Source organism: Denticeps clupeoides, chromosome 10 (assembly GCF_900700375.1).
Source record: "Denticeps clupeoides chromosome 10, fDenClu1.1, whole genome shotgun sequence".
In the NCBI taxonomy this organism is placed as follows: Eukaryota; Metazoa; Chordata; class Actinopteri; order Clupeiformes; family Denticipitidae; genus Denticeps; species Denticeps clupeoides.
This window is the reverse complement of record NC_041716.1, coordinates 19168989-19181261: the sequence shown is the minus strand read 5'-3', so window position 1 is coordinate 19181261 and position 12273 is coordinate 19168989. Positions and strand designations below refer to the sequence as shown.

Below are 12273 nucleotides of genomic sequence, written 5' to 3'. Positions count from 1 at the left end.
TTCCAGTTTTGCATCTGACGGTTCACAGAAATCTTGGGCAGACTACAGCATTTTTTAACATGCATTGCAGGGGGCAGCATCCTGGAGGACCCAAGGTTTACATGAGACACACTTTAAACATAATTTTGCAGCAGCAAGCAAATGTCAAAATCAAGAGCACTGACTGGAAGTATTTCAGACATCATGGAGATGAACTGGGAAAAAAATGTGATCCAAGGAAGGAAAACTAGTCGACCTGTGATAGGGTCATGGATGAACATGGGGAGAACATGGAGAGAACAGGGTGGCTCTGGTGGTCAAATCTCATAGCTGGTCCCATGGTTGATGCTTCAGACAGAGACACAGCTGGCAACAGGACAATGGAAGACATGGGAATGTTCCCATGTGCATGCACGGTAGGCAGGAATTGGGGTGCTAGAGGTTTAAAGAAAGTACTCTTAGAAGCGGTGAGTTTTGAAGATTTTTGAGGTTACATTGGGATATTGTATTCCTGGTGATTGTATTTATTGGACCATCTAGGGTTGGCAATGGCAGGTGATATTAGCAGGTGATATTCGATGGAGGTGTGCAGATGTCAGGATAAGGCTTCACAACTGAGATCAAGTAAGTGGGTGAGGAACCATAAGTCACTGTGTAGGCAGGCATCAGTGGGTAGAATTTGAGTTATATGGTAGCAGATGGCCAGTGTCAAGAGCAGCAGTGTGTTATAGTTATCATAATTTGTGCAGTTATTGTTTGTGAAACCACAAATCTGGACCTATTTTATGAACATTTATTTTTAATTCTATATATGATATGTTCTATATAAGCATCATACATGGAACATATCAAATTATATTACAGGATAAGACCATCAGACTATTATACACGTTTACGTTTTTAGGTCTATTGCTGTTGATTTCCTGGGTAGCAGAAGTGAAATTATGTTTGTGCCTCTAACCCGCTGATGAAATCCAGTAACTGTCTTATTCTACCTGGAAGAGTACCTAATTTAACATTTATTTGGCTTATTAGATATTTAACTAAATTGGTTTTTTTTCTACCTGTCTGTACAGGCAGTGTGGTGGAGAAACATGGGGAAAGCTCTGGGGCTTCCTTTCAATGCAAACATAGTTTTCATTAATTTATGTATGTCCTTAACAATGGTCTCAAGATTCTGCTTTAATACTGTAGGTCACCTAATCCACCTATGGGATGTAACCCTCCCTCATACAAGACCCCTAAATGCCACATCCTTGAAAAATGAATCCATGTGACACTTTCAGAATAAAAGTAAATCCAGTTTCCATGTGCTCTGAGCATTAATAAAGATACAGCCCCAGCCTAGACAGCTGCTCTGTACATACTGTACATATCTGTTCTGGAGGCAGAGTTGACAGTTCAAGGTGTAATTGTCAGGATTGACTGCAGCTGTGCTCATCACTGGTGGCCAATCCAGACGGCGCATAAAGGCCGGACATTTCCGCCCCTTCGGAAGGGACGGCATTTTCGTGAACGTTTTTGTATTTGTGTTGTGTAGTTGTGTATTTCAGTTCTGGCAATCGGCACATGCCTGCGGGTTTGTTTTAGTTGATTTCTCTTTATTTCCCATTCTTGGCCACCGCGCCATTGTTTATTTGTAGTTATTTATTGTTTATTAATAAACCCCTTTCCCAGCATGTCAGACATCTGCGCTTCCTTCCCCCGTAAGTCCGTAGTCGTGACAGTAATGTGGGAAATGAGGACAATTTAGCAAAAAAATTGTTAAGTGCTGTATTGAGAAAATGGTGGTGATATTGATTCCTGGGGCTAGGACCAATGCCCATGTTTAGTGAGCCTGTTAAAAAAATGCACACCATTGTGCCATTATCACTTCTTCCATGGACGTTAACAAAATAATATATTTTTAAATTACAATTACAATACAATTACAATATTAGAATATTTTTAGGCTTTAAATTCACTTTTAATACACCAATTATATTGGACATGAAAAATGGCTAGCAGAAATTCCTGTCTTCATATTAAAGATTACAACTGCCACTGGGAAATAAATTCTGACTCATAACACTGGCAATTTCTCAACGCAGATGTAAACACTTCCACATATGCACAGTTTTATTGCAGTGTCTATGTTACCAAGCTGCAAATGGATCTCGGCTTTATAGCAAAGTGTCACTCTAAACAGAGTGTCAAGCTGCAGGCTGCCGGATTCTGTATAATGCATTCATCCATGTCCCATGACATGCCAGATATTTGTCTCTACCTGCTTCCTTTGTTTAATGTTTTAGCAGTACAATATGTCACAACATCCTCCTTTCAGGAAGCATATTAATATGCTTCCAATTTAAGCAGAAGAATGCATATTATTGCAGAAGAATCATATTATTTGGATTTAACAGACATTGACTATGCATCACTTTAATGTTACACTTTAGTTAATTCTGCAGAAAAGGGCAGCTCTTGTTGGGTTCTTGGAACATTTCAGATCTCCAGGGGTGACATTTCAACCAGCAGCTTCCTGTAATCTATTCTCAGACTCTCTTTTGGTGTTACTTTGACGCCATTTGTGTGCTGCTCACTTCCTAACTCAAAGCCCACTCTGCTCACAGGAAATATAAAAAAAAAAGATCACACACAGGCTGCAGCCTCAGGAGCAGGATGAGGACAGAGACATGCTCGTCTCGACCAAGCTGATGATGCTGACTGTGTCCATATCACTTTTCGTTTAAGTAAGCAGAACTGGACACCACTGCAGGCTTTAATCATTTACGTCTGGATGATGTACATGCATGCGTGTCCTGAAGCCGTCCGCATGTCGGTACTGACTTCCAGGCCAGCGGTGCTTTCACTTGAACGAGAAAACTGGCAGCAGTTGGGGTAGAGACACTTCCTGGCAGACCTACAGCTGAAGTGGATCACTGGAAGATTTTTTATTACCATCATTTTGCTTAGTCGGGTGATCAGCTGCATGCCGGCCACCGCAGCCATTCACATCTGGTACAGCTGTATAAAGCAGCAATACATTTGTATTTATGCAACATCACAAGATTTGAGATTCAAACGTTCCAAAAATATGTTTTATTATATTCTGCAATGCAACTGAACAATGAAAATTGAATCCATTTCTACAGACTCAACAAAAATATATATAAATGAAAACTTAATGTATTTTCACACAGACTTTTAAGAGCAAGTAGGAAACAGCTTGTCTGTCTAGTATCCAAATTACTCAAGTGAAAACGAAAACAAGAAGTACAGGGTGTCTTGCACCTACAACACCACCATGGCATCCAAAAGCACAGGAAATAAACCACCAGCTGGCCGCATCTGTACTGCACACCCAAGATCACAAAACTTAATGGCATAATCAATCAAATGCTTACTGCAGAGTGAGGCGTCCCGTTAACCAGATAACGAGATTTAATGACTGCCCCTGATCTTCTGCTGTGCTTTGTTGGAATCGAGACACTGACCAGCCCAGGCAAGATATGCATGAGTTAAAATCTATGATACTGGTCTCTATTTTGACCATATCATAACGCACATTTTTAAACCACACTGCAAATTGATCATATACTGAATTGCTTGTGAGCAATGGAAGATAATTTTGGGTTTTTATGAGGCTGAGTGCATTCTCAGTGCAGTACTAAATCAGTGAAATGGAATTGAATTGTAGATGATGGGCTTGTATTGTTCTTACATACTTACTCCCCTGCATGACCTGCTCACAGATTTTCACGGCACATGAGCACGTCTGTTTCCTATTATAATAACCACAGATAATGTGCGTTGTTGTTTAAAGGACAGAGTGATGATCTGACAACTTTTATCCACTTGTTGCTGCTTCTTCAGCCTTCAAAATTGCGAAATGAACAGCTTTAAAGTAGACAGTTCCCACCTGGCATTTTGAAAGGCTGAGTGAAATCCTGGGAGCGACCATTTGTCATACTGCAGACCAAAAGACATTTCTAACAATTGTTTGGACACATTTTATGTTTGGACACATTTCGTTTTGTCACCGCATGCTGTGCTGCTCACAGTCACATTTGCTTCACTTTTACTACAAATTATCACAATTTGTTGGCCATGATGACAATTTCACATATCTATTAATCCAATGACACAATTGTCAACAATACAGATAATTACTTAACACATAGAAAACAATTTGTTTGCCAGGTCAGTTTCATCATAAATCACAGCATTTTTAATCAGTGAAATATTTATTTTTTCTTGTAGAGAACCGCATTAAATATCTGTGTTCAACAAGAACTTCAATATTAGAGTAATAAACTCCCATCAACAGCATCAAAGTTTAAAAAGCATCTCAGAAATACTCATCAATTGTAACAACCTCATTGGATAATTCATAAGCCTTAGTTAACTAATGTGCAAAAGCTTTCAAGGGAGCATTTTATTTCCAATTTCAAACTGCAGGCTATACATCAATCATAATCTACCATAATCTACCATCCAAAATGGAAATGAATGAAAGTCTAATCATTATAAATAAAGCTTCACCTGTCTTTCCTGTTGAGTTAAGCACTGAGCTGGCTGAAAAATGTAAGAAATATTCAGACTGCTTACTAAATATATTACAAATAGGCAAACAACAAATTGATGTCATGCCACAGGGTGTAAAGGAGGAGACATTAAATCTTGAACCGATAATGTGGTTTCATAAATGAAACGAAACGAAAACACGGCGCGATGGCCTGAAACAGCCAAACAGTAGACTAAACCATGCAGGACGAGGGAGTGAGGGAGAAGACCAATGTGTAAAGGGTTCTAATCACCCATGCCAAATGAACATCAGATGGGGTGATTAGTGATTAGGGTGGTAAGAGGCAAGACACTCTTGAAGAAGAACCAGGTTCAAACCCCACCTACTTCCATTGTGTCCCTGAGCAGGACACTTAACCCTGAGTGTCCGTGTCACTACTGATGGTAAGACCCTCTGTATAAGGGTGTCTGATAAATGCCATAATTGTAATATGTAGAACCCTTGTGTGCATGTGTCTGGCAGCATGTGTCAAGGCATGAGGCCAAGGCTAATATCATTTTCTGAATTACACTACAATACAGATATGGCACTTCAAGCTAGGGCTGCGTGATGAGCTCTCAAAATTGTCATATTTTATTAGTCAAAATGAATCGCTATATATCAATATTTACTGTTAAGAAAAAACATATTTTAATAGTGATGAATCCTATGACAGGTATTAACGAAAAGTGTCACCAGCAACAGCCAATGTTATTTTTGGCTGCATTGGAATACTAACATTATTCAACGAAATATCACGATTGCAAGGCATGGCAGGGGAAATGGATGCAATCGCATGACTAACAGAAAAAAACCCAAAAAACAAGGCACGTACAGATACAGGGGTAAGCGACCAATGACCAGATGAGGACACAACTTCAATACACACACAAACAGCAGCACATAATCTGGAAAACCAGGGAGACAACACCTGAGCATGAATCTGTATCACCCCGCAGAGTCAGACCCTGACCGATCTATCACCCAGCCAGACTGTAGACACACACTCAGAAAGTCATATAAAAAAGTCTAGTATAGACTACCTTGAAAGTTGCATGTTCCTATGACAAAACTAGTTTGCAGACATTGTAAAAATAGGAGACAATAAAACCAAAATTGTTCCACATTGAAACATTCAACAATGCTGAAAGACTGCCTCAGCTAAAATAATTTACAATAGAGAAGGATGCATGGCCATTTGCTTCCATTGCCAGAACCCCCTCTGAGGACCTTTTACCCAAAACACCATCAGATTGAGCTAAACGCCCTCATTAGGACTCTCGTTAGCCACTGCTCTGGGTTCCCAGGGCAAGATCAAAGGTGCATGCCGAACCACAACTATATTTAACACAAGCAGTCAGAGGTCATATCAGTGGGCTTGGAACTTGAATCAACTGTAATCCAGTCCTGAGAAATGAAATTGGGTTTTTCAGACAAGGAACCAGTTCAATACATATCATTTAATCGACAACAACAACAACATTTATTTCTTATATAGCCCAAAATCACATACAGTATGTCTCAATGGGCTTTGACAGGCCCTACAGTTGACACCCCCCACACTTGACCCTTCTGCACACAAGGAAAAACTCCACACAAAAAAAAGGAAGAAACCTTGGGAAGGAGTGATACAGAGAGGGACCCCCTTCCAGGGTAGTGTGAGCCTGCAAATGGTGTCAGTGCAGGGTTGGATATGATATAAAGTCCTACGGTTGTCATGCCACAGGGTGTAAAGGAGGAGACTGTATCATTTAATTAAATATACTAATGAACAGTGATGGCTTTTATAATGTGATGGGCTCACCACTGGTCCAAAGCAGCTCATGACAATCCACCAAATTCACACTCACCATGGGCACACACAGCATTAAATACTGGGCACAATTTTTGCCATTGGACTACTTTAATAGAACACCATCTTCAGTTATGTTTGCACTTATTAATGGGCATAGATTTTAATAATCTAGAATCAGGAAGTAGCCTTTAAATAAAAATACAATAAAATGTGTTTTGATTTCTTATTTTGTCTATTGTATATATTTAAAATCTGACCATTATCTTTTTGACACTGTTGAACATTGTGTCAATTTTTGTACAACATAGAAGTTGTACATAGTACTGATCCCCGCAGACATAATGCTCCACCCAGTTAACAGGACCTGTTTGTACAGCTCAAAATGACTGGTCCATGCTCCAATTAGACCATAAAAACTACCAAAAGATCATAAACCCTGCACACAAAAAAACAGCCTGGTTTACCAACTCGCTTTAACTGGAAATTAAATTAGTGCTGAATTATATTCGCATGAATTCCATTTTCCTACTTTTAACTTTGCATAATTTGCATGAGTTTTCATTTAATCACAATCCCCACAAAGCCATGCCAGCAAATTCAAAATCTTACTTTTTAACATGATTCTTACAGTCTTATTCATATTTAATCTTATGACAAGATTATTAGGTGATAGCATTACATATGCAACTGTAAACGAAGTCTGCACTCTCTTGAAGCTGAGCAGTAATTTGTAAGCGAATGAGCGTTTGAGATTGCACAGACTAAAGCACCATTTCAGCATCATTTACAGCATGCAGGCTATCCTGCTCCAGGACACTGTGTGAATGCCAAATGAGCCTTTGCAGATGCATTTACCGAGATGGGAAATGTGAGGCATCAGAACAGCACTCCACTGCAGCTCCCAACCGAGGCTCATTTCACAAGAACGTCCAGGGTGCACCATTCAATTATCCATCCACACTGTCCCTTAAAGTTATGATGTCTTCTTATCAGGTCTCCTTCATATGCCATTAAATGTGTAATATTTTTATAATAATCATGTTTTTTTCTTCAAAAGTGTAAACGGAGCCTTTTTAGCAAAACTAATCTTGGTCGTTGCAACAAATGCTGAAGCATAAGAATTCAGGTTTATTTAAAATGACACATTGTCTCTATGTAAGATAAACTCGCTAACTTGAATTTATTACGGGTGCATCTACTGTGCAAAATTTGAATTTAATGTACTTAAAGATGGGTTTTATGAATCCCAGCGTATTAGAATGAATAAACCCATTTCAACTGCACACACAAGTGATTTCAAACAGGGGCCGATCCACAACAAAAATGCATCTTTTCTTCTGCAAGTCCTGTAATGTACACCACATATTCCCCATGAATTCCTGTCTATGAACTGGGAGCCTGTAAGTCGGAAAGGTCTGGAAAGAAGGGGTTTTCCTGGCCTGGAGGTGAGGGTGGGGGGACTGAGCGACAGGAAAAGTTCAGGAAAAATGAAATGCAAAGTTACATTATTATTATTATATATATATTATGTAAATGAAATGCAATGCGTTTTTTTTCATGGAATAATAATATAAAAGGAAGATTATTATTCAACATCACATGTGTGTGTGTGTGTGTGTGTGTGTGTGTGTGTGTGTGTGTGTGTGCGTGCGTGTAAATTTAATGAATGGAGCCGCTTTCCAGATTTTAAAAGCGCGCGTAAAACCCGACATTTACCGGCCTGCGGTACAAGTTTACAGGGTTCGCCGTGGAAATGACGCATTTGCCGAAATGTTGCGGCCAGAAGGAAGAATATCTGGGGCCGGTCTTACTCGTCGTGGAGCCGGCGCTCCTGGATGGAGCCCAGCGCCGCGTGGCAGGTGAGCAGGTGCCGCCGGTACTCCTCCTTCAGCCCGGCGTTCTCCGCGCACAGGTCGGACACTTGCTGCTGGAGCTCCTCGATGCGCCCCCGCTGCCTCTCCAGCAGCGCCTGCTGCGTCCCGATGATCCGGTTCAGCTCCTTCAGGTACTCCGCGGCCCTGCCCGGGTTCTCCATGCCGCGAGCTGTCGGGCGCGTCACCGCGCGGGGCGCCGCGCGCGCTGCGCCATTGTTTACATGGGCGGGCGGGCGGGCGCGCGCGCGTGCGTGCGTGCGTGCGTGCGGGCGGGCGCGCGTCGGGGAGGGGAGTGAGGGACCCGGGCTCTGCGACACTGTAAGCAACCTCTTAAAGCCACCCGCAGCGCCGGACCTACTTAACCCTTTCAGGGGAGCGGCCACCTCCGCCGATAGGTCGCCGATCATGATCAGAAAAGACCATTTATTGTCAAAGCATTTCAATAAAGAACAAATGCACAACAAAGAAATGTAAATTGTTGTGGTATTTTGTTTGCTCCCGCGCCAATAGTGGAGCTCATTTATTTGCCCACTGCATGCTGAATTTGACTTGATTTTTATTTTGATGGAATAAATATTCAGGCCACCATTTTTTTTTCTTGCTCTTGCTGCATTTTTGTGAAAATAATGTAATCGATTCCAAAAGTGTTTGCCTCCTCTCTGGTTTCATTTTTTCCAATGAAAGTCACATTTAAATGTTTCCGGACGCATTTGCACGACTTACGCGGAAGGGGGTTTTATTTACGACATATAACACTTGAAAACATGGACAGGACACGTCGTATTCAATAACCCAACGAAGACGTGATACAAACAAGACAAATACACTACTCACAATAAGTTAGGGATATTGTGAGAGGTGTCATACATACGGGGTTTGTTTTACCTATGTACTCAGACATCACAGCTGCAGGCCCGTTTACGAGATGCGAGGGTACTAGGGTTTGCAGACAAAACATTCGCAACTGACTCCACCGCTATGGCTGGAATGCAGGCGAGTCCACTGACACCCAGACACCACCGTGAATGTTTGCAGTGGGCACAAGACCATGTGACCTGGACAATGCAGCAGTGGTCTAGCTTTGCCGGAGAAGGTGAGGTGAGCGATACACTGAGGTCAACATGGTCCCCAGGGTTTGCTTTGGTGGAGGACGTGCAACAGTCTGGACAGGCATCACCAGTCACGGCAAAACAGATTTGGTTATTGTACACGGCTCAGTCACTGCACGTTCTTTTCTCTGAGACATCATAGAACCCATCAACACTTTCTGTTCATGGATGATAATGCTCCACCACATTGTGGCAGAATTGGAGTGCCTCATATGGTATGAAGCCATCAATGTCCCCTGACCTGAACCCCGTAGAGCACTTCGGGGACCAGTTGAAGCAGAGACTGAATGATTGCACCCCCCCCAAGTGACATGGCAGAACTGCATGTAGAACTTGTGGAAGAGTGGAATGCATTGCCTCAGAACATCATCATGAGGCTAGTGAGGAGCATGAGACATCGGTCGTCAAACTGTCATTGCGGCACATGATGGAAACACTCACTACTGACATTATCAATTTTAGTTATTTGGAGCTATCCCTGTTATTGTCTAAATATTAATGATAAATATTAATAAATATTAAATAGTAATAAATATTAAACTAATACAATTGTTCTCATACATTTTTTGTAATTTCAAATGGAACTTAATTATTTAATTAAAATTCAGAGCAAATAAGAAAAGCACTCGTATAAATATGTGCAGGAACATGTGCAGCCAATCAGGAATCAGGGAAGACTGGATCCAGATCCCACCAGACCCAAACATAACCAGTAAATTAATCAGATGAATTTTTTAAATCACTTGACACCAGTAGTATGGAGGGCTGTGAGTGGCAAAATTACTTGGAAGACACCAACAATTAAATAATAAAATTTAATGACCCATTAAAGTAAGTGGCCAGGACTAATGCTGATCCAGCAATTTGATTCTCCAGCAATTAATGTTAGTACTGTCAATCAATTAAACATAAATTAACACATTAATTACAGATTTTTCTAATAATTAATCACAATTAATTCTTATGACTAATGTCTTATGCTGGTGCATATATGTGTGAGCATACAGTAAACAAATCAGAGCTGCTTATAGAAATATAATATGAACAAGCACCATTCACTGAAAGGGAAATTGCCTTTTTTTTTTTATGCATGCTGGTTCGTGCCACTGACTTATCAATTTAATCTGTTCCATGGCTCTGGTTGTGCAGACCGGCTCCGGCCTGTGGCATTAGAAAAGCTTTGGGTTGCATCACCTAGTTTAAAAGTGGGTGATTTAAACTTGGCTTCCTATATGCTTCATAAACAGTGGGTTCTACATAAACAGTGCCTGCTACGGTTTATGAATCAGTGGAACACACACACAAATAAAAGCAAATAACAATAACCTCACATTTGGAAAGACAGATTGCAGCAAAAGAGAAAATAAACAGCAGTGCATGTTGAGGTGTTGCAGACCTCTGAGGTTTGCTGCAGTACTAACATCTTTTGGCTACCTGCCAGGGCCATGGCTCAGTATTCCCACCTATTCCCACCGTCACTGATGTCAGATGATTGATCTGCTGCACTGCTCTTAACCCAGAGAATATTGCTTCTTTCATGCCCCGGTCAAGCCATTTACTGTGCAGTGAAATAAGCCACGAATGAACTTCAATCTGTGCACAAAACATCAATGTTCCAGCACTCATCTGCTGGTCCAACAGTACAATAAAATGTGTTGGACAGCCACAGATTGCAAAATTCACAAAATTGGTTACTAAAAAATACATTTACTGGATGTTAAGACCTTTAAACTCTGGATTTAAGACTAGAAGTCTTTTTCTAATGAGAATTAAGGCCTTATAAATTTGATTTTCAAAAATCAAAATTTAAACCCCATTTCTACATGCACAATGCAATAGGAAAGTGGTACAGTCTTTTTAATGATTAGATTTCACAAAATGTCATTCTAGACTTCAGTTTATAATGATGCATAACCAAATTTTAGTAGTTTCAGTAATCTCCTTACACATTTACATTTAAGGCGTGGAACGCCCTTGCCCAGTGCTTTCAAGTTATCATCGATGAAGTGATCAGTTCTAGGTCATTAGGACACTCAACTATGAATACAACCTTTTTATTCACCCTTGTTGCAGATTCTGCACATAAGTTTAGACAATAAGAAGGTTACAAGTTCATCTAAATATTCTCTAAAGAGGAAGGTCTTGAGCTGTCGTTTGAAGGTGCTCAGTGACTGAGCTGTTCTGACCTCGAGGGGAAGTTCATTCCACCACCGAGGGGCCAAGACAGAGAAGAGTCTAGATGAATGTCTTCCTTTTACCTTCAGAGATGGAGGGACCAGGCGAGCAGTACTGGAGGCTCGGAGTATACGAGGTGCAGTGCGAGGTGTAATAAGGGCTGTGAGGTAGGATGGTGCTACTCCATGTTTGGCTTTGTAGGCCAGCATCAGTATTTTGAACCTGATGCGTGCAGCTACTGGGAGCCAGTGGAGGGAATGTAGTAGAGGGGAGGTGTGGGAGAATTTGGGAAGGTTGAAGATCAGTCGTGCTGCTGTATTTTGTAGTAGTTGTAGAGGTCGGATGGTACATAGTGGCAGACCAGCTTGAAGGGAGTTACAGAAATCCAGTCGTGAGATAACCAAGGACTGAACCAGATAAGGGCGGATTCATCTGATATTTTAGAGAAGGAATCTACAAGAGCAGGAAAGATTGCTGATGTGAGTCGATAAGGAGAGTTGGTTGTCTATTGTTACTCAAACTTGTAGAAGGAGAGAGCTGTGAGTTGTCCAGGTAAATAGCAAGATCCTGATGTGGTGAAGAATCTGCTGGAATGAATATTAGTTCAGTTTTGGTCCAAGATGAGATGTTGGTTAGACATGCAGAGATCTTGGAAGCAGCATGTAGATCTGAGGGAGGAAAAGAGAAGATGAGTTGTGTGTCGTCGGCATAGCAGTGGTAGGATAATCCATGTGAGGAAATGACCTCATCAAGTGATCTCGTGCAGAGGGAGAAAAGGAGAGGACCTAGCACTGA

General features: G+C 41.1%; 1 protein-coding gene across 2 annotated transcripts in view; it reads right to left on the bottom strand.

Annotated features, from left to right (window-relative positions):
* LOC114797810 (IQ motif and SEC7 domain-containing protein 1-like) overlaps positions 1–8397 on the bottom strand; it is an 80428-nt gene extending 72031 nt beyond the window's left edge. Inside the window, exon 1 of one of the 2 annotated variants that reach the window (XM_028992960.1) lies at positions 8132–8397. In XM_028992960.1, coding sequence (XP_028848793.1) covers positions 8132–8355 — 224 coding nt within the window. In that variant the 5' untranslated portion in view covers positions 8356–8397. The remainder of the gene's footprint in view (positions 1–8131) is intronic. The other variant, XM_028992955.1, reaches the window with a different exon arrangement.
* Between the last annotated feature and the right edge of the window lie 3876 nt (positions 8398–12273).